The sequence below is a fragment of the Euprymna scolopes genome, chromosome 43, assembly GCF_053919585.1.
Source record: "Euprymna scolopes isolate OS-2025 chromosome 43, ASM5391958v1, whole genome shotgun sequence".
Lineage (NCBI taxonomy): Eukaryota > Metazoa > Mollusca > Cephalopoda > Sepiida > Sepiolidae > Euprymna > Euprymna scolopes.
In genome coordinates, this window is record NC_136524.1 from 40,644,038 (window position 1) to 40,668,377 (window position 24,340).

At 30.8% G+C, this 24,340-nt stretch overlaps 1 protein-coding gene across 2 annotated transcripts in view; it reads left to right on the plus strand.

Annotated features, from left to right (window-relative positions):
• The window catches only part of LOC145268303 (sodium- and chloride-dependent glycine transporter 1-like), a 177,618-nt gene extending 158,165 nt beyond the window's left edge, over positions 1-19,453 (plus strand). For both annotated transcript variants that reach the window (XM_080123736.1, XM_080123734.1), the window contains 5 exons: positions 9,883-10,014; positions 12,188-12,287; positions 13,726-13,826; positions 16,244-16,411; positions 19,102-19,453. In XM_080123736.1, the coding sequence (XP_079979862.1) occupies positions 9,883-10,014; positions 12,188-12,287; positions 13,726-13,826; positions 16,244-16,411; positions 19,102-19,185 (585 nt within the window). In that variant the 3' untranslated portion in view covers positions 19,186-19,453. The remainder of the gene's footprint in view (positions 1-9,882; positions 10,015-12,187; positions 12,288-13,725; positions 13,827-16,243; positions 16,412-19,101) is intronic.
• Positions 19,454-24,340: the final 4,887 nt, after the last annotated feature.

Sequence of the window (24,340 nt, forward strand, 5' to 3'; positions counted from 1 at the left end):
ACAACCAAAACTTTAGCCAAATCTAATAAATTTATTCCGGTCCAATAGGGCCCTTTCAAATGACTAAGCTACGTATTGTGCTCTCCTCCTTAAAATTTTCAGTAGAAATTGATCTATCTTTTACTGATAAAAAATTTCCACCCCCTTATATATATATATATATATATATATATATATATATATATATATATATATATATATATATATATATATAATTCTTAGGTTAGAATTTTCCAATAAGTTTCAACATTACATGGAATTTCATTTAGCTAAAAGTAATTCGTCTGTTATTATATCTGTCTTAGTTTAATTCTTTTATTTTCTTGAATAGTTCAAATGAGAATTAAAACACGGCATCTGATGATGGCCACTTGGAGACATGAGACCCGGTGCCATGTTGGGATCTGTGAGACCTGGTTATAACATTTAAAATATAATTTCCAATTCACACTACTGAACACTTTATAAAATTAAATTCAAATAAATTCTATCTAATTGATCCTTTTCAATATGTAATTTTTTTCATCTTAATTTTCAAAAAATGCACACACACACACACACACACACACACACACATATGTAGCATGCTAGATCCGAGTTGGATGTATTCTATATATTTTTTTATTATATATCTGATTTTTAATATATATATATTTACATCCAAATAAAAATATGTGTATTATTTATCTTGTTTTTATTTTAATATTTTATTTTCATTTTTATTTTCATTTATATATTTTTTTATATATTTTTTTTTCACCCGCATGTCTTGTTTTTTTTTTGGTACAGAAAAAATGTGCTTACCTGTTATTTCTTCCAGAAATCTATCTGTCACAGTCAAACAAACATGTTTGTTTGTAGGAAGCTAACAGCCAAGTTTGGCAAAACTAAACACAAACACACAGTGCTAGCAAAGAGGAGAACGTGGTATTTTCCTGTATTTTTTTTTTTTTTTTTTCGTTTTGTTTCAACCTCTGAAAGACCTTTTTCTTTTCTTCTTTTTTTTATATTTATATATATGTGCATAAAATATCGTAAAAAAAAAAAAAATGTTGATTGCAAGTTCATTCCGTTGACAAATATTTTTCCATTTTTCTATTTTTAGAATTTTTGTTCTTTTCGTTTTCTTATTTGTCCAATACAGCTTCTTTTTTTTAAAGATCAATACCAAAAAAAAAAAAAAAAACAAGCAAAAAAACGCCCCACCCTAAATATTTTCTAACCTGGTTCTTAGTAACTACTTTTCCTTTTGTTGATTTAAAAAAAAAAAAAAAAAGAGAGAGGAAGAATACAATTAATAATAATTATGAAAGAACAACAACAGTACACACTCAAAACGGTAAAAAAAAATGTAAACAGATAATAGTTAATTAATTAACTAATTAATAGTTTTATAATTAACTTATATTTTGTAAAGACTGAAAGATCTAAACAAGTACATAATATTCATTAATACATACCTATTATAATAAAAGTTATAAAGTAATTCATAAATTTACAATCAAAAGTTATATTAAAACTTATAAATTGATAATAAGCAAATTTGTATTATAAGTATTCAGGCCAGAAAGTTGTGGTTAGCAATAGATTTTATATATATATATATATATATATATATATATATATATATATATATATATATATATATATATATATATATATATATATATATATTATGAAACCTAGGTTTTGCAAAGTGACCATCCAATAACAGGAAATAAGAAGGAATGACCCAAACAGTTGTATTTTCCTGGTTGTTGCAAAGGTCATTTCATAAAATGCAGGTCCTATACGATAAATTTATAGTGCATATATATATATATATATATATATATATATATATATATATATATATATATGTATGTATGTATATATATATATATATATATATATATATATATATATGTATGTATGTATATATGTATATATATATAAATATATATATATATAATGAAAAATTAATTAAGCATAAATGTAATGCCTTATTTTTTATCATTAAATGGCACTATCTGAAAAAATATTGAGCCCTGTTCACGTGCAGAACATGCTGACTTGCTCTGACTCTTCTATTCGACTTCCTGAAGTCGATTTTCCATGTATATATTTTCATATCATGGTTTCATTGACATGAATTGATCTATTACCGTTTAAAAGATTGTTGAAAGTCCATTCAAGTCATCAGCAACTCACAAAATGAAAACAAGGTAAAGAATTGAGGTCAAAAGGAATTAACCAGCAAATCTTACGAATTCACCGGTACGAGTTACCAGCGAACTAGTTTCAAGATCAATTTTTTCGATTTGTTTTTAATTTCGTCAGTCACTGAAAATTTGAATGGATTTTTAACAATCTTTTAAATGGTAAAAATTCACCCTACATCAATGAAACCATGGTACATCGTTAACATATGCAACATATAGCTTTTAAATAAATAATCTGTGCATATAATATGAAAAATTAATTTCAGAGGGACAGAAGAACCGGAACAAGTTAGCTAATCTTCCACAGACGGTGCTCAATACTTTTTTCTGAAAGTGCTTTATGATAATAAGGCATTAACGAGTACGATCTAATATAATAATAATAATAATAAAAGCTATTCAGAAAATATTCTACATTTTTCCTAAAACCTCTATATTATCATGTTTAAAATAGGTAAAACAATTCTTTGATAATAAAATGTTCTGTGATCAAATCTGGAGCATCTTCGGAATATATATATATATATATATATATATATATATATATATATATATATATATATATATATATATATATATATATATATATATATATATGTTTTATTTTTTATTACTGTATCTTTCTGTTAAGTTACATTATTGTTTCAGCTACCCGGCCGTTTTTTGGCCGTCTGTAACTTCCTCAGACTTTTACAGAAATGTTTCTGTAAAAGTCTGAGGAAGCTACAGACGGCCAAAAAACAGCCAGGTAGCTGAAACAATAATGTAACTTAACAGAAAGATACAGTAATAAAAAATAAAACGCATATTTGCTCTACAACAGTATTGAGCACTTTCTTCAGGTTTTTATTAATTACCATTTCTACTATATATATATATATATATATATATATATATATATATATATATATATATATATATATATATGAATGATTGAAGTTAAGTTATTATTATTACTTTATTTATTTTACTAAACAAAATTATTTAATTATTATAATATACAAGATAAAAATCTAGCTCGTAAGCACTTATTAATTGATCCTTTTTTGATAGAATGACAGTATTATGAAAAAGAGCGTCCTTACTAAATAGTTTACTTTTTTCGTGTGAGTACGCCAATAATCATAGACTCTCAGAATCTCAGTGCGTTTTGATAACGAGCAGCTTTTGTTTTATTTCAATTTTATCTTTTGTTTATGTTATGTTGTGGGCGTATTTTTCAACTACAGCAGCAAAAAAAAACAACAAAAAAAAAGAAACAGCCATTATATTGAACATGGCAAACGAAGATAAGGTTCACTAAGTCTCTAAAATGTCAAAAATAATTAACTTTTCTAACTGCTGTAGCTAAAACAACATGCTCACAGATGTAGTACTACTATATAGATGTCTTTATAGATCTAAAATTGACACATGCAAAAATGCAAAATTTTTTAAATCTGTTCATTTATTATCAAAGCGTATGCATATATTTTGAAGGTGTGTGACTATTGGAGAACCCACTCCAAAAATTAGACATCTACAATAAAAAAACAAATAGTCATTTTCTAGAGTTTCATGGTTTGGATACTTAAGAAAAAAGGGCCAATATGTTCTTCGTGGGCGGGGGTGAAGGGACGGAAAAATGAAACATTGAAGGAGGGTTTTTTATTCATAATTAGTTAAATAAAAATTAAATATTTTTATTTATTTTCTTTTCCTCAGGATGAGGAAAATTAATTCCCTAAACCGAATGATTTTGAAACGTTATGTTTAAAATTCTTATTCAAATTTTTATTAAAATACATTACATGATTTTGATCATAAAAAAAATCTAAAATTAAATTTAAAAAGAAATTGAAATTCAGGTAATCTTATTTTAATTGGTGTGTAATGACTATAAATTAAATTTAATGAAAATCTGAAATATTTGAATTTTAAAATGGGTCTTCGTGCCCATATTATTCCCCTAAAAACCCCTTAACCTACTCCAAAGAAACTGATATTTGAATATCTATTATTAAAAATTCATTTCAATAAAAATGGAGGTATCTGAATTTTTTTGTGAATCCTTTCCATGTTCTTTTTCCCCTTTTTTGCATAAAACTAAATTAAACTAAATATAGCCCACATTACTCGCCTGTACATCTAGCAGCTGTATTCCAAAATTCATAATGATTGGTTAATTACTTTAGGAATAAATTCTATACATAAATATATATAAACATGGGTTTATAACAAAAACGTGTTGCATAAAAAAATTATATAATTCTAACCCTAACCTAGAAAGAAAGGTTTATAAAATATAAGTAGTGCTGAAATTTTAGATTTTACTAGTAACTTAATTAAATTGTGCAATACCTGTGTTTATAAGTGACAATTGTATGGCTTTTGGTATGCCTCTTTAAGAACCAATATAATTTGAAAAAACATTTACTTGTTTTAAAATACTTTTCTCTTTCAAAACTATTACTAATTGCTGAGACAATTTGAATGGCTAGAATGAAGTTATTATTTTTCTTGCATGTATATATATATATATATATATATATATATATATATATATATATATATATATATATATATATATATATATATATATTCTTTTGCAATTTAAATTTGTTAAAGAAGAGTTGTCGCCCTTGAACTATGGCATTAATCTCAGTGAGATTGTAGTCGACTCTGTGAATTCCCACATCCCATAGGATGAATTTAGTAGTTTTCAGTGCAGAATAAAATGGGTCAATTCGGCGCTTTAACTCATTGTTCTAAGGGAAGTAACCTTATTTTATTAAAGAAATTAAAAAAAAATTTCTTACAATTACTCAAATGTCTTGTTTAAGAAAAATTGCAATATCGTCGTAGTTTACATTTTTTGTTATTAATGTTACATTAGATAAACCAGTTGTAAAAATTTTTTTTTTTCTTATAATTCTTAGTAAAATAGAGTTGTCTTCCTTGGAACAATAAACTAAGATTTCGAATTGCCTAAATTAATAGTAAAAAAAACTAAAAGTGTATGTATAGTTAAAATTCAAATCATAGTGCTAGACAACACCTGAGTTTACTTATTTCCCACAGAAGCGATATTCAGAACATAGTGAAAAACAGCCAAGTTAAAAAAAAAACCCAAAAAACAAGAATGTACCTATCGACATTTTTTCGTTATGGACATCTCAATATGTCTGCAACAAAACTCTTCCTTCCAGAAGAAAGAGTAAAGCTCGGAAGGATTCACATCCTAGGACTTAACTAAACCATACGTTGTTCTGGACAAAAAAGAAGAGACTGCTTACCAGAAAAAAACAATTCCGATTTTCCAGAATGATGCCAAGGAGAATCCTGGCTGGTCTTTAGCTATGAGCAAAGTGTAGTATCTGTTTTGATACTACGCTTCACTTTTTCTGTCCTCGGTCAATGAAGGAGTAATCATGTTGTACTGAAACAATTTTATATTTTTGTTCCAATTCACGGTGCTCCTGTTTTGGACAACTGGATTTACTCCCCATCAAAAATCTGACATGTGTCTAACCTAGCTCTCTGCTTATCTCGGTATTGTTTCCAGTCATTCTGGACTTCTTGCCACTGGACTCAAGCAGAATTGATTCATGAGAGGTGTGGTTAGAGATTGCGCAACCCTTGCCTCACAATTACATACACAGCTGCCCCTATAGGGAGTATCCTTTGTCTTTTGAGACTGAACAGAGGTATCATGGGTCATGGCATAAATAAATAATGAATAAAAGTGCTAAGTGATAATCAGTTCTAAATACCAATGCCTCTGGAACTCTGTTCTGTTTCCCTGCTTTCTAGCTGACTACAATATGGTCATCTTCAAGTCCAACGTAAACAAATTCTTGATGAGCTGCCCTCTTAAGTAATCCAATTTACCAAATTTCCACTACTAGCGATTAATACGACATTGTCCCATTGACTACTGTACACTCAGTAACCCTTATCCTCGAGTAGCCTCCGAACCTTGATAAGTGGTGACTTCTTTGTAAAAAATAATAAAAATTAAAAAGGTTGGATTGGATGATATGTAATGGCTGGGTCGGAATCTATTCATCTAAAATTAAGTGTTGGCTATATTTTCTTTTACCTCCTTGCATCAACTGGCTTCGGGGCTTGTCTGGAGCGATTTTCATAAAAAATAAATAAGTAACACTCCAGATGAAAACAGGAGTCCAAATAATCTAAATAATCCAAATTATTAATCCTCATCTAAAAAATTCAGAAACGCAATAGATTTGCTTCGTGAAATTCGGAGTAAAAAAAAAAAATCAATTTCAATTCCGAACCAATGGAATCTACTTAATTTTTCTGTCAATTACAACTAAAAACAACGTTATCTACTTAATTTTCATGTAATTACTAAATAAAACAAGGATTTTCAAGCTTTATCGACAAAAAATTCTCCGGCATAGTTATTTATTTTATTTTGGGGTTGGGGGACACGTAATATAAAAACAAGGGAAGCAACTCATAGTTTTGAATTGGCCCAAGATTTTCAACGTTTTCAGAAAATAATTACCTCTCATTATGATAGTACTATTCTGTTTATTTTATTTTCTTTTTAGGTAAACTTTCAATTTTCCCTAATTTTATTTGAAACCTATTTTCAATAATAAGTAATTTTCTACCTTATCGTTTTTTGTGATTTCTGGATATGTTACTAATTTCAAAGTGACAAGTAAGTAGATGCCATATTAATATTCCGATTTTCAAATTTCACTTTATTAATACTTGGAAAGAAGCACCATGAAACTAGTATTGTGGAAGTTGTTAGAAGCATAGTTGCGATATGATATTTCATGCGTATTATACAATGTTGTTAATACTGAATTTGACAGTAAAATACAATGTACTCTATACCAAACTTTACATCTTTACTTTAGGGAGGGATAAAAATGTCGATCGCCATTATTTAAAAAAAACACTTTATTACATACAACTATTATGTTTAATGTTTATTGTTGAAAACAAAACTAGGTTATTACATGTTTTAATAATGCATGAGAAATGCTAAAAAAAACAAAAAAAAAACATTTTGTCATTGGTGGAATATTAACATAATCGATATAAATACATAGCGCCAGACGCGGAGGGAGATAACTCCGTTCTTAGCATGACCCAAGGGAGATAACCCATATTTCATATATTGTTCTTATTTACAATGCCTCCCCACGGCACAGAGTTAGTTAGACACCAGGGTCGTTTTTGAATGTGAAGAAAAGGAACAAAAATAAAAATTGTCTCAGTCGTAAAGGATTTCTCCTCCACTGACAGAGAACAAGAAATTGAAGTGTAGCATCTGAAGAACAGATATTACACTTTGATCTTGAAGGCCAAAAAGAAATATTTTTATTTACATTTTATTACCTTTGGAGGGAGATATCCTTTGCGGAATATTATGAACAGAATTATCTCCCTTGATGTTCTGTATAAATTATTTATATTGCGCTTATTAGAATTCCAACAGTTACAAAATGTTTCATTTTTTCCTTCAGCATTTCGCATCTTCGATTAAACACTTTACTGTTTATTTATTTATTTTTTTCTTGGAAAAAAACTAAAAAATATGAGGTTATCCTGACGCTCCGCACTTCTTTGTTTACCTTGGAAGTGACGTCACACAAATCTTATAATACGGATGGCTACAATTGTAAAAATAATTTGTTTTATTTTTCTTTCATTTTGAGCTCCTTTTTTCTCCCGTTTGTTTTTGCTTTCTACAATTAATAAACCAGTTTACAAGTAAAAAATAATTTGTTTTACTTGTATAGTTTTTTAACAGGTGCTTATGCAGTTTAATTAACCGTTTTAACATAAGTAACGTGCCGACATTAACCAAGCAGAAGAACTGTTTATTATTTTACACCGCTTCCCACCAAATGTAAACAGGTAATTTTAAAGAATTTTCCGATGGTAGAAAGGAAGACCTCCCCCTTCAAATCATTTTACGTTTAATTATTATAGAAAAGTGATCCCCACTTTTTAAAACTAACATTTCTTCATATCTTGGAAACTACTCGTTTGCCGTAATTTTAAACGTTATTTTCGTTTTCAGCGACCCCGAAAACCTTTAAGAGTGGTAATTTTAAAGGAATTTTCGAGGGTGGAGTAATTCTTCATATTTACCTTTTTTTTTAATTGAATTGTTAGGTGAAAGTACAGAATAGTTACAATACACCCTCCCTTCCCCATGTTAAATAATAGGTTTCTAAATAATAGCGTTAAAAAAATAGCTCGGGTCATAAAGTGCATGACTGCAGGAGTACCTATAAAAGGTAACGCCGGATCGGAAAAAGAGCTCAAAATGAAAATAAAATAAATTCTCCGCTCAAAATAAGAAATGGGAGAAAAAAAAAGTTAAACGGGAGAAAAAAAGGAGCTCAAAAATGAAAGAAAAATAAAACAAATTATTTTTACAATTGTAGCCATCTGTATTATAAGATTTGTGTGGCGTCACTTCCAAGGTAAACAAAGAAGTGCGGAGCATCAGGATAACCAAATATGATTTTGTGAAATAATTATTCGTTTTGAATCATTATGAGTAATTCTACCTACTATACCAGTTTCGTTAAGATGAACTGTAAGCCTGATGGCTTTATATGTAAGTGTTTAAGAAGGCTGTTAGCAATGTAGATTAGCAGGCTAGTGAAGTAACTTGAGGCACGTACAAAAAACAGACAAACGAAGGTTACATTCAAATTATAAATCTTTGTATATCTATTTATTGTTAAAAAATCATTCACACATATAAATCCGTAAATATGGAATTACTGTTTAATATAAGGGTAAAATTAACACAGAATAGAAATATTTATAAAAGAAATTTGAACATAATGAATCCCAGGCAACTGCGGGCCGGTACAGCTAGTCTTTAATAAATTAAAAGAACTTATGAAAATTATAATAGTGAACAAAAAAAAATCCTTTATAAAACAATTTTGCACAATTTTATGAAATTATTTAATTATTTAATACAGGGCATCTGTCCATGTCATCGTCCGCATTTCTCTCAGTAACTCTGCCTAATTTTTCATTGAATGGAAGGGTATAAGAACCAGGATTTTTCTTTAACAGTTTTAAAAATTGCAAAAAAATATAGCATGCAAGAGAAGTAAAAAAGAAATAAAGTTTAAAACGTAGGATTTTTTCACAAAGAATTTAAATCATTAAAAAAAAAGAAAGGATTTAATAGAAATTTACTAAAAAAAATTTTTTTTAATTATTATACCTTTAATATTTAAAATTGGTTCTTAACAGAGAACTATCCAAGGCCTTATTGCAAAAAAAAAAAAAATGGATTTTTGTTTTACTGTTTGCCTATAAAAATTACGTTGTTCCTTAAGCATGATTTATTTACTACTTTAAAATAATCATCATCATTATTATTATTATTATTATTATTATTATTATTATTGTTACTACTATTATTATTATTACTATTATTAATATCATTACTATTATATTATTATTACCTTTTTATCCTATTATTCTTATATTATTTTGATCTGATTATTAGAATTATTATTTTATATCATCATCATTATTATTACTATTATTATTATTCTTATTATTATAAATATTATTACCCTATAATTATTTTTTTAAGGTTCAAAATAAAATTTTCTTGCAGAAGATATGTTCTTGCTGTTGCACGCATCTTATTTTTGTCTTATGTATATTTTATTAGTTTGGAATGTTTGAAACGATGCTGAGTGCATTCATGGACGAATATCCAACCTACCTGCGAGGAAAAAAGACACTCATCTGTGCCATTGCCTGCTCTGTGGAATTTCTCCTGGGCATCCCGTGCATCACACAGGTAAGCTGACAATTATTTAAGCTCTTTTTTTCTTTCTTTTTTTTTTTTTTACTTGGGAGTCATCACTTATCAAGACCCGAAGGCCACTCGAGGGTAAGAATTATTGAATGTTAGGTGGTAGTTTTATAATTGTTAATATTGAAAATTAGGTAGAATTTGATTATGGGGACGGCTCAACGAGAATTTATTCAACATAATATAATAACGAGACGGCTCAACGAGAGTTTATTCAACATAATATAATAACGAGACGGCTCAACGAGAGTTTATTCAACATAATATAATAACGAGACGGCTCAACGAGAGTTTATTCAACATAATATAATAACGAGACGGCTCAACGAGAGTTTATTCAACATAATATAATAACGAGACGGCTCAACGAGAATTTATTCAACATAATATAATAACGAGACGGCTCAACGAGAATTTATTCAACATAATATAATAACGAGACGGCTCAACGAGAATTTATTCAACATAATATAATAACGAGACGGCTCAACGAGAATTTATTCAACATAATATAATAACGAGACGGCTCAATGAGAGTTTATTCAACATAATATAATAACGAGACGGCTCAACGAGAATTTATTCAACATAATATAATAACGAGACGGCTCAACGAGAGTTTATTCAACATAATATAATAATTATGTAATTTAGTACACCTTTTTTCTAACAGTGTCGGTACATTTTAATGAACCCAACACATTGTTGCAGGGAAATAGAACACAGGGAGAAACTCAATGCAATTTTTTATTTTTCGACATAAGCCTTTATATCTTGTATTTCCAACAACACAATTTTTTTTTTCTAAATATTTAAACAAGTTCATTCTCTACTTCTCTGGCCCTGTGTAATTTTTTTCATCTTGGTTGTGACATGTGAGAGAAAAGAAGTTTAAGTGAAACTAAACCTCTCTGACCCAAACAAAATAATAAAAAAAAGGAATAAAACAAAATGACACCTCCTTCTCGTTTAAAATGCACTGCATTTATTTTTCAACAAAAACAACAAGATGAACAAGCAAAGGTTCGATCGGTTGGAGTTCTTGAGAAATCATCATGATTAGAATGTTCAAAGTAGGTGAAAAATCCTTTAAGGAATTATTAAGATTAAAAGGTCATGTTAGATGAAAGTCCTTCGTTAAATTAATAAGACTAGAAGGTGAAAGTTTTTTGTGAAAATAATGTCCTTATTTCAAGGTTTGTGTTTTAACTGGCGAAGTTCGCCTTATTCGAAAGTCCCATGAGGAAAGTAGTCCATTGTTATTAATTCTTATAGAGAATGTATGGAAATGGGTGCGTGTGTGCATAAGTGTGATCTTTGGGTGCCCGCGTGGCGTGTGTAATTATGGTTTCGATAGATTTGACAATGATGATGAGGTGAAAATGAGAGGCATGTTCTCGTGTCACATTGGAACGAGAAGAGAAGAAGAAAGAAGGGAAAAAGAGGGAAGAAGAATGTTTTGTTGTGTTTAAATACTTTTTGAACCGGCTCCAACACAAGACTGCTGCTGCTGCTGCTGGTATTTGTTTTTTTGGAAAAGCGTTAAAAAAAGACAATCTTCTAAATGTTATCATTGGTCGCTTGTGTCACATGGTACTGTCTTCAACTACGTCCGCCAGAAATATGTCCATTTTACTTTTGTTGTTGTGAGAAAAGCATGATTTGAAATTATGTCGTTGCTGGAGTAACTTATTTTTGTGTAAATGTGCGGGGAAATTAAAATTAATAAACGTTCGTTTATTTGTGTGTGTGTGCGTGTGCATGAGTGTGTGTGTGTGTGTGTGTGTGTGTGTGTGTGTGTGTGTGTGTGTGTGTGTGTGTGTGTGTGCGTGAGAGAGAGAGAGAGAGACAGCACAGACATCACCCATGTATCTCGGACACATGTTTCTCTCATCACGTCTCGAACACATGCTTTTTTCTGAACACCTGTCTCTCAAACACATCCTTTTCCGCTCTTTTGTGTCTTGAACAAGTCTTTTCTTGCTCTCTTGTGTTGTGTAAATTTTATGGTTGTCGTCACCCAAAATCGAACTCTTCCAGAAATGAAAACCAGAGATAACTAAAATGCAGAAGTGCAAAAAAAAAAAAAAACTACATTCACAAATTTATACAGAAAGTATTTTCTAATGTTTGTTCATCCTTTTTTCTTTTGTTTTAGGGAGGTATCTATGTCCTGCAGATCATGGATTGGTACTGTGCAAGCTTCTCTTTGATGCTGATTTCACTCGCTGAATGTGTTGTCATCTCATGGATTTATGGTAAGGAGGATTTTATCTACTTAACAAGGAGTAAACACATTTTAGCAATGAATTGAATCTAAAAGTTCTTTTACATTTTTTTCACCTCCAAACAAGACATACTGGCACTTGATCGTAAAGGGCTACTATTTGTGATTGTATCTGACATGTGTTCGTTGGAAGTTAAGCACCAAGAAGTCTATTTACGTCACATTTAAATTTCTGCATGTCAGTACAGTGAGGGAACAGGAAGGGGAATTCCAAAGTGTGGCAGTCTGAGGGAAGAAACTATTAGAGTAGGAGGCTATCCAACATCTAGGGATCTCAATAGTAAAATTATGTTGGGGTGAGGTGGGGGACAAGTTTTGTAAGTTAATCAAAGCACATTCGATTACGGAATTTAATCCCTGTTAATATATATGTCTTTTACTTAATCTGTTATGATCCTTGCTGCTAGTAGTATGTTTGTTTGCCCATGTTTTATTTAATTTTTTATATGGAAAAATTTATATTATTTAATTATATTACATTAATATTCGTTCATTTTCTTTTTCATTTGTTTAAACATACAAGTACTTTTTATTTAATTTACTTTATTATACTTAAAAAAAAATTTTTTAAAAAAGAAACGTTACATGCAATATTCATTATTTTGGTTAAAATGTTTCTGTAAATAAACATATTTATTTTTAAAAAATAAGTTTATAAATATTCTTATTTATTATATTTAAAAAAAAAAAAAACATTTTGACCTACATTTTCAGTGGGGTCTCCAAATTACCTAACACTGTTTAATTTTGATGACTTTGAAAACTGGAAACCATTTGGACTAGTAAATATGCAATATCACCAGTTTTTAAAAGATACTAAATTTAAAACCAAACGCTTTTTGCGGTTAAAATCATGAATGTTATAGCAACGAAGGTTAAAGATAAAATAAATCTATTTTTTTTTCTTTTTATCAATAATTTTTAAATTAATTAAACAATTTTCCCAAGAAAATGGCTGGGGAAACAGACATAGGCCATCAGATATTGGTCCCCTTTGTATGGATTTGAAACTGACGGTACCAATGCTATTCTGATCTTCTGTAATAGATATACTAGTAATATTATGCTCTTATTTTTTTTTTCTTAATACTTGAGCACTCTCCCACTAACCTTACACATATACACACACTCACGCACACATACACACATGCATACACACTCACACGTGCACATAGACACACTCAAACATACATGCACACACACTCACACACATGCGCAGACACATGCACACACACACAAACACACTCACACACACATATGCACACATACTCACTCTCTCACACAAACATAAACACCCACACACCCACACATTCACACTTACACATACACACACACATATAAATATATATTACATAATCATAAGCAAGAGTTTCATTAGAACTAAATCTCCCTTAAAATGTTTCATATAGGTGTCGAACGCTTCTACAAAGATATTGAACTCATGATCGGTTACAGACCCTGCAAATATTGGAAAATCAGTTGGTGTTTTATTACTCCAGCCACTATTTTGGTAAGTATGTGCTTTTGTACAGCTATGTTCTTGAAAGTTATACCTACTTTTAGCAATTTTTATTCTCCCTCTCCCCCCCAAAAAAAGAACTTCCAAAAAAAATCTTGTTAAATATTCTCACATTAAATGCATATAAATGATAAGTGTTCACATTTCCATCTCAACCGATGGAATAATGGATAATTGCCTTAGGGAACAATAAGTTCTAAGTGACAGTGGTCTGGAACCTGTTTCCCTTTCCTTTTCCCTAATATATTTGTCAGAAACTTATCATCATCATCATCATTCAGTCTTGACGAAGTCTCACTCCATCATCATACCTTGGCTCCAAACTTGATTGCACAGTTTAGGTTGCGCATCAGATAAACACCCTCTGAACCTTTAATGCTCATGTCCAGTGGAGTGAACCCGCGACGACTAGCAGCAGAGGAGACCGCAGCTTCTGGCCGAAAGTAATCTCAGTGAGGTAAACAGACGGCCTATCGTGTGCGTGACTATGCCTTTCTTTCTGGACAAGGTTCCATAGCCTTTTAAGGAAAACTGCATCTCTTAGCCTTTTGCTGTGATAAGGCCCACAAGCAGTGGTGTTTTATTTGGGGGTTGGTTCCCCTAGTCTTCGCCCAACCAAGGGCACCCACAAGACAGTGGGGTAGGGGTTGGTATTGTGCCAGGGCATGTCCACACATCGGTGGGCCATAACGCACTACCTCTGGGGTCCCCTACTACTCCGAGATCTCCTACAAGTTTAGCCTGGGGCCGCAAGGCACCCAGTTACCATGTGTGGCCAACGTGGAGGTACTGTAAGAGTCTTGATGATGGAGAGACTATGTACTGGCAGGGAAGACTTGTGCATAGCTGCTCCCTTTTCACCACGAGGTTAGCCAGTGGTGTTAGCTGGAAGCGAGAAGGCATGCAAGTCTGAACTTAACACTAATTTATACCTAACATACTAGACGCGTCACACCCCTCTGCTGGATTAAGAATCCAAACGCACACACTTATAATATATTATACACTTATAATATATTTGTCAGAAACTTATAATAGCTCTACATATATATTGACCACTTTTGAAGAAAATATTGTTTTTCTAGGTACAATACATTTGAACTTATTTCATTATAACCAAGGAAGTCAACTAGCGTCCATGCAATATTTATAACTTCCACTCGTGCAAACACTCTAGGTTGTCATTGTGTTCGCTTGAATTTGATGTTTAATAATTCTTCTATAATTCCTTATATTCTTGTGGCAATTGTTTGATGGTCCTAAATTAAAAGCTCAGCAAATGGAGCAAAAGGTGGCTTTGTGGCTGGGTTCGAATCTCATGATTGGCATTAATTGTTACCCTACACTGATGATTGCATAAACATGAAACACTAGTGTTTGTATGTACAAAGAATAATCATCATTATTTTATATATATATATATATATATATATATATATATATATATATATATATATATATATAAGAACAAGTAGTTATATATGAATATGTATATGTATGTATATGTATATGCATATATGTATATGAGCAAACAGTCGAATAAGTTAAAAAAATAAAGAGTAAAGTTACACAGAAACTTTATTATATTGAAGCAAATTTAAGTCAAATAATGCCAGTTTTTTATCCCCTTCTGATGAGAAGCATTTAGCTTCTGAATGCCATGGTCTAAAGAAATTTCTCCCTATTCCTCTTTCTGTAGTCCTTATTAACTTGATAATGTAATAATGTTCCTACATAACTTTACTCTTTGTCTTCCTAACTTATTCTATACACACACACAAATAATATGTGTACATGGATATAATGATCGTACCACATAGATATTTTATTTTTAGTTTGCTTAATATATATATATATATATATATAAGTAAATTCTTGGTACAGCAAAATGGAAGGAGAAATTTCAGAGGAAACATAATTTAATTTAAATACCAAAGAAACAAAAAAAACGGGCAGGTGGAATTGTTAAAATTTCCTTAAGGCCTTATCGTCTGACCCTCTAAGAGGAAACGTCAGAATGATAAATTAAAAGCTAAGAATCGAATGAGGAAAGAGGGGAATTTGGTTTCAGTTGGAAGACCAGTGAAAAATATATATATATATATATATATATATATATATATATATATATATATAATCTCACTGTTCAGGTGGTTTTAAATCAGTAAATATTTCAACTGATGTTTCAAAATCTTTTGTCTACACAAAATATCTATCTATCTACCTATCTATCTATATATATATATATATATATATATATATATATATATATATATATATATCATATATATATACATATATATATATATACATATATATATATATATACATATATAGATAGATAGATAGATAGATAGATATTTTGATTTTGCTGGCTCAATAAAAATGTTTTCCTTTTCTTTTTGTAGTTCATTTGGCTTTTTAGTGTTTCCACCCTGGGACCTGTAACTTACGGAGATGTCCAATATCCTGCTTGGGCTATAAGATTTGGATGGCTACTCGGAGTCATATCTTTAATCCCTACTCCCACTGTCATGATCTATTCCATCTGGAAAGCAGAAGGAACTTTTATGGAGGTGAGTGTTTTTAAAATTTATAATTTTTTTATGAAAGTTGCTCCAGACAAAGCATGAAACCACTTGATATAAACTGCTAATCATAATAATGAAATGGGGAAGGAAGTAAGAATCACTTGGTTGGCTCCTCCATTTCTTTTTCTCTGCGCCTCTCTTCTCTCTTACAGACGTGATGTTGCTAGTCTCAGTCTTTTCTGTAAATACGATCATGGCATGTGTTCTTCATAATTCTGATCTATTTCCTGCTTCCTTTGTTCCAGCTTTTTTGACTTGTTTATCTAGTGGTCTTCACCAATTTGCTGCTTTTATACCTCACTATAACACACCTTCTTGTTCAAGTAGCTTCTTTCCAAAAATTACAGGCTTGTGGAACTCTTTTCATAAGGACTGTTTTTCTCCTACGTATTGTCTTAATCCTTTCGGTCTAAACTCAATAGTGTCTTTGCGGTAATCATCTTTCGTATCTTTTAAACCTTATATCAAATGGTTTCATGCTTTGTCTGGAGCGATTTTCATGAAAACAGACAAATCAAACCTGAAAGAGATCCCACATGCCATTCAATTCCATGGACTCTATGTAAGCTAGCAAAAAATAAGTCTTTTAAAAGCCGAATACGGAAGGAAAGGATGAAAAGGCTGGTTGACAAAAAGTTCTACTAAACTGATTGTGTGGTTGTTTAATTACTTTTTTTTCCTGATTGATAGTGTCACCTTGTTGTGATCTTGTGTCTGAGTCATTTATATTCAGTAGCTTCTGGTTGTTTACACAAACAGCCAGAAGATCTAATGGCCCCGGGCTTCTTGGCCTAGGAAGCAAAGATCAAAGTGTAGTATCTGAAATGCACTTCCACTCAACAACATACAATGCAGTTTCATTTTTTTGGAGTCGCCTGCTTGTCCCCGTTGCGGAACAACAGTCATAGAAACAACGGATCACGCGTTCTTCAATTGCTGCAAACTCTCCTAGTACTGGTCATATGTCAGCGAGGTGATGGTTCCTATCAATCTCGAGCATCCTCGCCCAATTACCGTCTCCAATGTCATTGACAACATGAGGCTGCCGTGGGACAAGGAAAGACAAATGGTCTACATTACGATCCTGGCCATGGCGAGAATGGTGATTTGGACGTCGCGTCTGCAAGGTGGCTGAGGGGTGTTGTCTTTTTCTGATCAGGATCTGATCACTTTCTTTAAGCACCAACTACAGGTTAAGATCAGATGTGATAGAAAAAGGCAGTATTGCACGGCATTTGACAGAAGATGGTTGGTTGGTTGGTTGTTTTGTTTTACGGCATATCAACCCTTTTCAGGTTATTTAATGCCGAATCTGGTGATTTTGAAGAACAATTTTTTTTAATATAGTATATTTGTTTTTTAAGTCGTATTCTATTTAACCCATAGTTGGGACCATAACAGGTGCTACCACTCCGGGTCAGAGTGGACCTGGGAGCAATGGCAATTAAAGGGTGGCTCCACACTCCCTAAGGCCTGCAAGCTGGGGCTCTCACCATCGGATATAGTTTAAGGTCATATCCAGGACCGACAGAAGATGGATACATGTAGCAAGTCTGTGTGTACGAAAAGGAGCCAAATTTGAATAGGTGTTCTCCGCCTAGGTGCGGAATGTGCAGTTCCATCAAGTGTAATCAATTTTTAACCTCTTAGCTAGCCGAGTGAATGTTCCATCCTTCTCCAACTAACAAGCCTCCAATATCCCCACCCCCTCCTATCTGCAATTTTTCTTTTTCACTCCTCACTCTAAATTTCACCCATCTTGGAAAGAAAGAAATCAATCATTAACATCCTCCCCCTCACTCAAGAATTTTCTTTTCTTCATTTCGTCCCATCTAGAGAGCACTCTCACTTAGAGACTGTCCCACAAGAGCTGAGGTTCCTTTACAAACCAGAGCAGAATGGGTGGTCTATCAAGTAGAAGGGCTTGGGGGGGTATTTTTTCTTCTCCCCCCCCACCCGATACAAATGAACTATTGTACCATTATTGTTATCTTTTTTGTTTTTACATGTAAATAAAAAATGCTTGAAACAATTGGGCTCTAAGTAGGACGTCCCCTAGCACAAAAGGGTGAATGCGGTATTATGGTGAAAGAAGATACTAGCTAAGAGAAGTTTTTGTTTAGTTCTGGAGTGACAAGGATGACTAACAACCCTCATTTCAACCCTTTTGAGTTGGTCTTGTGCCTAAGTTTTTTGTTCAATTTATACTCGCATTGTAATTTTAGCCTGAATAAAAGATTTACTATCTCAAAGTGTAGTATCTGTTCCGGTAGATTCTGCAATCAAAGGCCATATGTAGGGTTTCCCCCACACATCAGACCATTGCTCTTGAAGCAATTAGTTATTGGTCAATGTAGGGAAACTCTTCATACCAATTGTCACTATCAAACTCCCCCTCGGGGGAGCTGGTCCCCTTCCCCCTCACTTTCCACATAAAAAACGGCCTTGTGCCTAATTTGCTCAGTGGGGAAGCAAATAAATACAAACAGCCAGAAAATCTTGGCGAAAAGTTGATTTTAACATAGGTTACAAAGTACCTAGTTTTATTTTTATTTTTTTAATTAGATTAAAATTAAAAAAAATAAAGATTCAGATTGTAGCAGCTTCTATGTTTTCATATTTTTTACTGCAATAAATTTTAATATTTCCTTTCTTTTTTTCTTTCTTACTTCCAGCGTGTCAAGTCATTGATAAAGCCTGCGGCTAACTGGGGTCCTGCATTGCCAGAGAACCGAAAACTTTATTTGGCATCTCTTTGAGAGAATTCGAAAATGACAGATTATTTTCAATCAAAAATCATTAAAAAACAAAACAAAACAAAAAAAACAAATATGATCAGAAAAAAAAAAAAATTACCAAAATATGCAAATCAGCAAGAATCAAGGTTTATAAGAAGGCCAGACAAGAAAAGACATTTCATTTTTTTCAAATATGTGTATAAACCCCCCAAAAATTCCCAAGCTGAAAAAAAAAAAACACAAAAAAGAAAAAAAAAACAAGTGAAAGCATTTTTTTTTTCTTTAATTACTATCAAAGCCGAAAATGGTGCAAGAATGAATAAAATAAAAAATAAAAAAAACTATAAGTAAAATAGAAAAGAAATAAGTAACTTTGCTTTTTCCCATTGATATCAAAAAAGGGAGAAAAAAGGAAAGAAAAAAAAATTATTGATTATCCTACCAAAGATGTGATGTGAAATCGCGCTGATATTACTAAACTCAGTGTGCAATTGGCATCCATTGTTTTATATTGAAAAATTATGATACATACAATTCTTTCATAGCTAATATATAAAAAAATACTGCATTGGTTCTATTTGCATAATCATAATCACTATTGATATCAATGATAATATTATTAGGATATTATAGTACTAATATTATAATAATAATATTATTACATTAATATTATTATTATAATATTGATGAAAACATTATAATTATTTCTAACTATGTGAATATCCGTCAGCAGTATTATTATTATTATCATTATTATCATTATTATAATTATTTACTCACGAGGAGTAGTCACACTGGCTTTCATCAAAGATTTCTTTTTGAGAACAACCTATGGTGTTCCCTGAAGTCCGAGTGACGATAAGTCTCCCCAAATAATAATTATTATTATTTTTTTTTTTCATCGTATTATTTCGATTAAAATAATTGGTTCATAAAATAAGAATTTTCTGACGGGAGGGTCAGCAGTAACGAATTTTTCCTTGTAAATCGTTATTTTTTATTTTTATTTTTTTACATTTGAGTGCGATTTTCAAATTTTTGTTTTCCATTTTTGTTTCTAAAACAAAGCATCTTGGTATATTTATATATATTATTTTATTATCACAATCAAACTAGGTAGACGAAAGGTGTACATTTTTAAAAAATAGTTTAGAATGATTTTCACACAAAAAAAATTCTTAAAGCGAAACTAACTAAATTAAATTTTGTTGTTGTAATAACTCTGGTGCTGGTAAACTGAAACGCCTTGTTTTCTTATTATCTGCCTATATCATCTGCTGAAGAATGTTCTGGAACATTTTAAATTCATTTTGGGAATGTTTTACCAGAAAATTTGATTTAAAAAATATCCACAAAACAAACCAAAAAATGGAATGAAATTAATATTCATTGCAAAAAATTGGCTTTGGTTTATTTTAAATATTACAAATTGTAACTATCCCTACCCAATTCTGATTTAAAAAAAAATAATGTTAAATTTCTTTGAAAAGAAAAAAAAAAGTAATGATAGTTTTCTTCTTTTTTTTTTAATTGCAAATTAATTTTGTATTGAAGCCATGATTTGCTAAAATAACAAAAAAAAATAATAATAAAAAAAGAATATAGAGATGAAAGCAAAAAAATCATTGAAAAAAAAAAAAAAGAAAGAACAGAAACACAATGGAAATTACAGAAAATCTAAAGAAAAAAAAAGAAAAAAAATGAATTTAAAAAAAAACGAAAAAAAAAAAAAAAGATAATGTATCCTTCAAATATATTTTGAATTATTTACATTTATTGGAGTTCTAGGTCCTGCAAAGGATTGCTAGGTATCATCATCATCATTGCATAATGCATCATCGTCATCATTACTGTTATTATTTCTAACTCAATAGGAGTTTTCACACGTGTCCTTACCTGTGATTATTCACTGGCAAGAACAGGTGTTATTCCCTGAGGTCTGAGTGACAATTATTATTATTATTATTATTATTATTATTAGCATCATCATCATCATCATTTTTTTTTGCATTATCATCGCCATTATTATTATTCTTACTCTTATTATTATTATTTTTATTTTTTTTTATTAACGTGAAAAGAAGACTAACGGATCATTTGTATGTCTATAGGATAGGCGCCGATATACAAGGGACGCAAATACTTTATATGAACAGTGAGGACGGGAAGTAACTCCTGCTTAATCATTTTTTTTTTTTTTTTTTTTTTTTTTTTTGGTTTTTATTAACTGGCCTGCGGGCTGGTATCAAATGTAGCATCTGATCTGTCTTCATTCAGAGAATGAGATATCCTCTTAGACTGAGACATATAAAAAATTTTTTGTTCTAATCCAGATTTTCCCCACATTAAAAATCGACCTTGTGTTTAACTTTTCCCTTGTGGGGAAGTGAATATATATATATATATATATATATATATATATATATATATATATATATATATATATATATATATATATATATATATATATATATATAACTGGAAAGAGCAAAAAGTCATACTTGGTCATCATTTATTGTAGTAAGAAACAATGGATCATATCAAAGTATTTTCCTGTAAATTTTGCTGACTTTTTTTTTTTTTTTTTTCATTTTTTACAAAAAAAATTATTTCCATCAAGTAAATAGAATTATAATTTTTACTGAAATGTGTTTAATTTTTTACACTTTGTTTTGCTATGAAACACCCTTTGGTGATGAACCAGTCATCTCTCAGATGATTGGTTTTAACGAAAGAAAATTTTTAACAAAAGAAAATTCTCACCGGTGAACTGGCAAACATTTTATTTTTTAAATTCCCCTCTAAACCTTTTCATGTATTTCTCTTGTTAAACATTGGCTGGATTGCTACAATATTTACATGATTAAATAGTTGTGCAAGCTTAAATTCTGGAGTTTTTTTTTTAAATTGACGTTAAATGTTACTTCAAATTAAGATATTTTGTGCTAAAATCATGTCATCCTGAGTAAAAATAATTCTTCCTTAGCTTTTTGAAAAGGGAAACAAAATGTGTAGTATCTCTTCTGTCCTCGTTCAGTGAACAAGAATTCCTTCTAAACTGAAGCTGTTTTCTTTTTCTTCTTTTGATAATTTCTGTTTCAATTCTGAGTGCTCCTTTTTGAGGATATGGATTTTCTCCACATAAAAATCGACTTTGTGCCTAACTCAGTCTTTGTGGGGAGACAAGTAAATAGACACAATTCTGTACTGAATATTTGCTCGCACTGAATATTATTACTGTAGTGATCACACTGAAATTCAACATTCTGAAATGTCTCTTTCAATCAAGGAGCAGATAACTCTAATTACTTCCGGTCTTAAAACACTTAAATATATGTTCTCTTTGTATAAATAATGTTTTATTTCTCAAACTAGGAGCAACTAGATTTATCTGCACTGTTTGTGAACTTTGGTGAAGAGGAGATTCCACTATGCTAAATTTCAGTGATATCTAGTATCAGTTAACATATTAATGTGAAGCATTGTTTTCACTCAACAAGCTCAATTTCTTGTTCTCTGTCAGTGGAGGATAAATCCTTCACGACTGAGACAATTTTTATTTTTGTTCCTTTTCTCCATGTTAAAAAACGACCCTGGTGTCTAACTCTGTCCCGTGGGGAGGCATTGTAAATAGGAACAAGCTGACAGGGATTATCATTTTAGTTGAAAATAGGTCATTTAGGAATAACACTTTCCACTGTCAATAAGAGATCCGGAATCTGTGTCTATTAACTTGGAAATTATCAATATTTAAAACTGTATTACAATTTTTTTGTAGTCGGGGGGGGGGGGGGGTCCAAATCAGAATTTTAGCAGCAGCAGCAGCAGCTTCTTAACTCACCTCCTCCTCTCCAGCAACATGCATCCTGAATTCCTTTATAAAAAAATTATCCCCAAATATGGTTGCAAACACCAAGAAAAAAAAAGCTCTAGATGATAATTCGGTACGTCTGCATTTATTGATCCGCAGTTTTCACAAATTTCTTGGGTGTGCTCGGTTGCTGATTGGAATCACTAGAAGCGGCCAATCATATAACATTAAACAGCTAAGAGAAAATTATAATGATAAACAGGAAAAACATGAAAATACAATAAATAAATTACAAACATGTATCTATCCCAAAACGCTACCTATAAAACCTAACCCTAACCTTAAACCCCAACCCTTACCCTAACTGCGTGATTAAAATCAATTTTTTATTTCTTTAAATCTATAAAAAAAAAAAAAAGTAGCATTCATAGATTCGTATTAGCTAAAAACAGACGGCGCGTTCGTAAAAAAAAATTGAGAAACACTTGGCTGACCTTTTCTGGTTATTTCTGCCAGCTGGTGAATAAAACTGAGCCAACTTTATGGAAATCAAAAGTCAATAAATGAATGGATAGTTCTTACAAATCTAGATTCCCACCATATTGCAGACTGATTCAGTATAGAAATAGATTCGTGATATATATATATATATATATATATATATATATATATATATATATATATATGAGCACGATCACATCCAGCTTGCATGTTACATGACTTCCAGTTTTCGAGGGGGTGGGTAGCATGAAGTGCATATCCCCTCTCGAAAATATACACATGCATACAAGAGTAAATAGCTAAAAATGGATCATTGACTATTCACTCTTGAAAAAGCCCACAAAACGGGCATTTTGCTCTTCCTTTTCCCACTTTTAATTCACATACATACATACATACATACATACATACATATATACATACATACATACATGCATACATACATACATGCATACAGTGATGTACAGTGAAAAAGATTTTTTGTTGTTTAATGCTAGGATAATTATATGAAACTTAAATTCCCAAATTAAGCTGAAATATGAAAAAAAAAAAATAATAATAATAATATATATATATTTTTTATCACTTTATTCAAGCATAAATCTTTCTATGTGACTTTTTTTTTTTAATTATTAATTTTATTTTTTTTTTGTTCATTTGCTTTTTTTTTTTTTATCGTGACGGCTTTACCAGCAAGGAGAGACGTTCACTTCTCTGTCAGTTCTGCTCCTACAACTCTGTCCTCTGTACATGCAGCATATTGTTTTACTTAATGCTAAAATGCTGTTGCTAGTGATGATAATTTGACTAGTATATTGTGCATAAATACAGAAAAAAAAAACGAAAAAAAAAACAATAAAATAT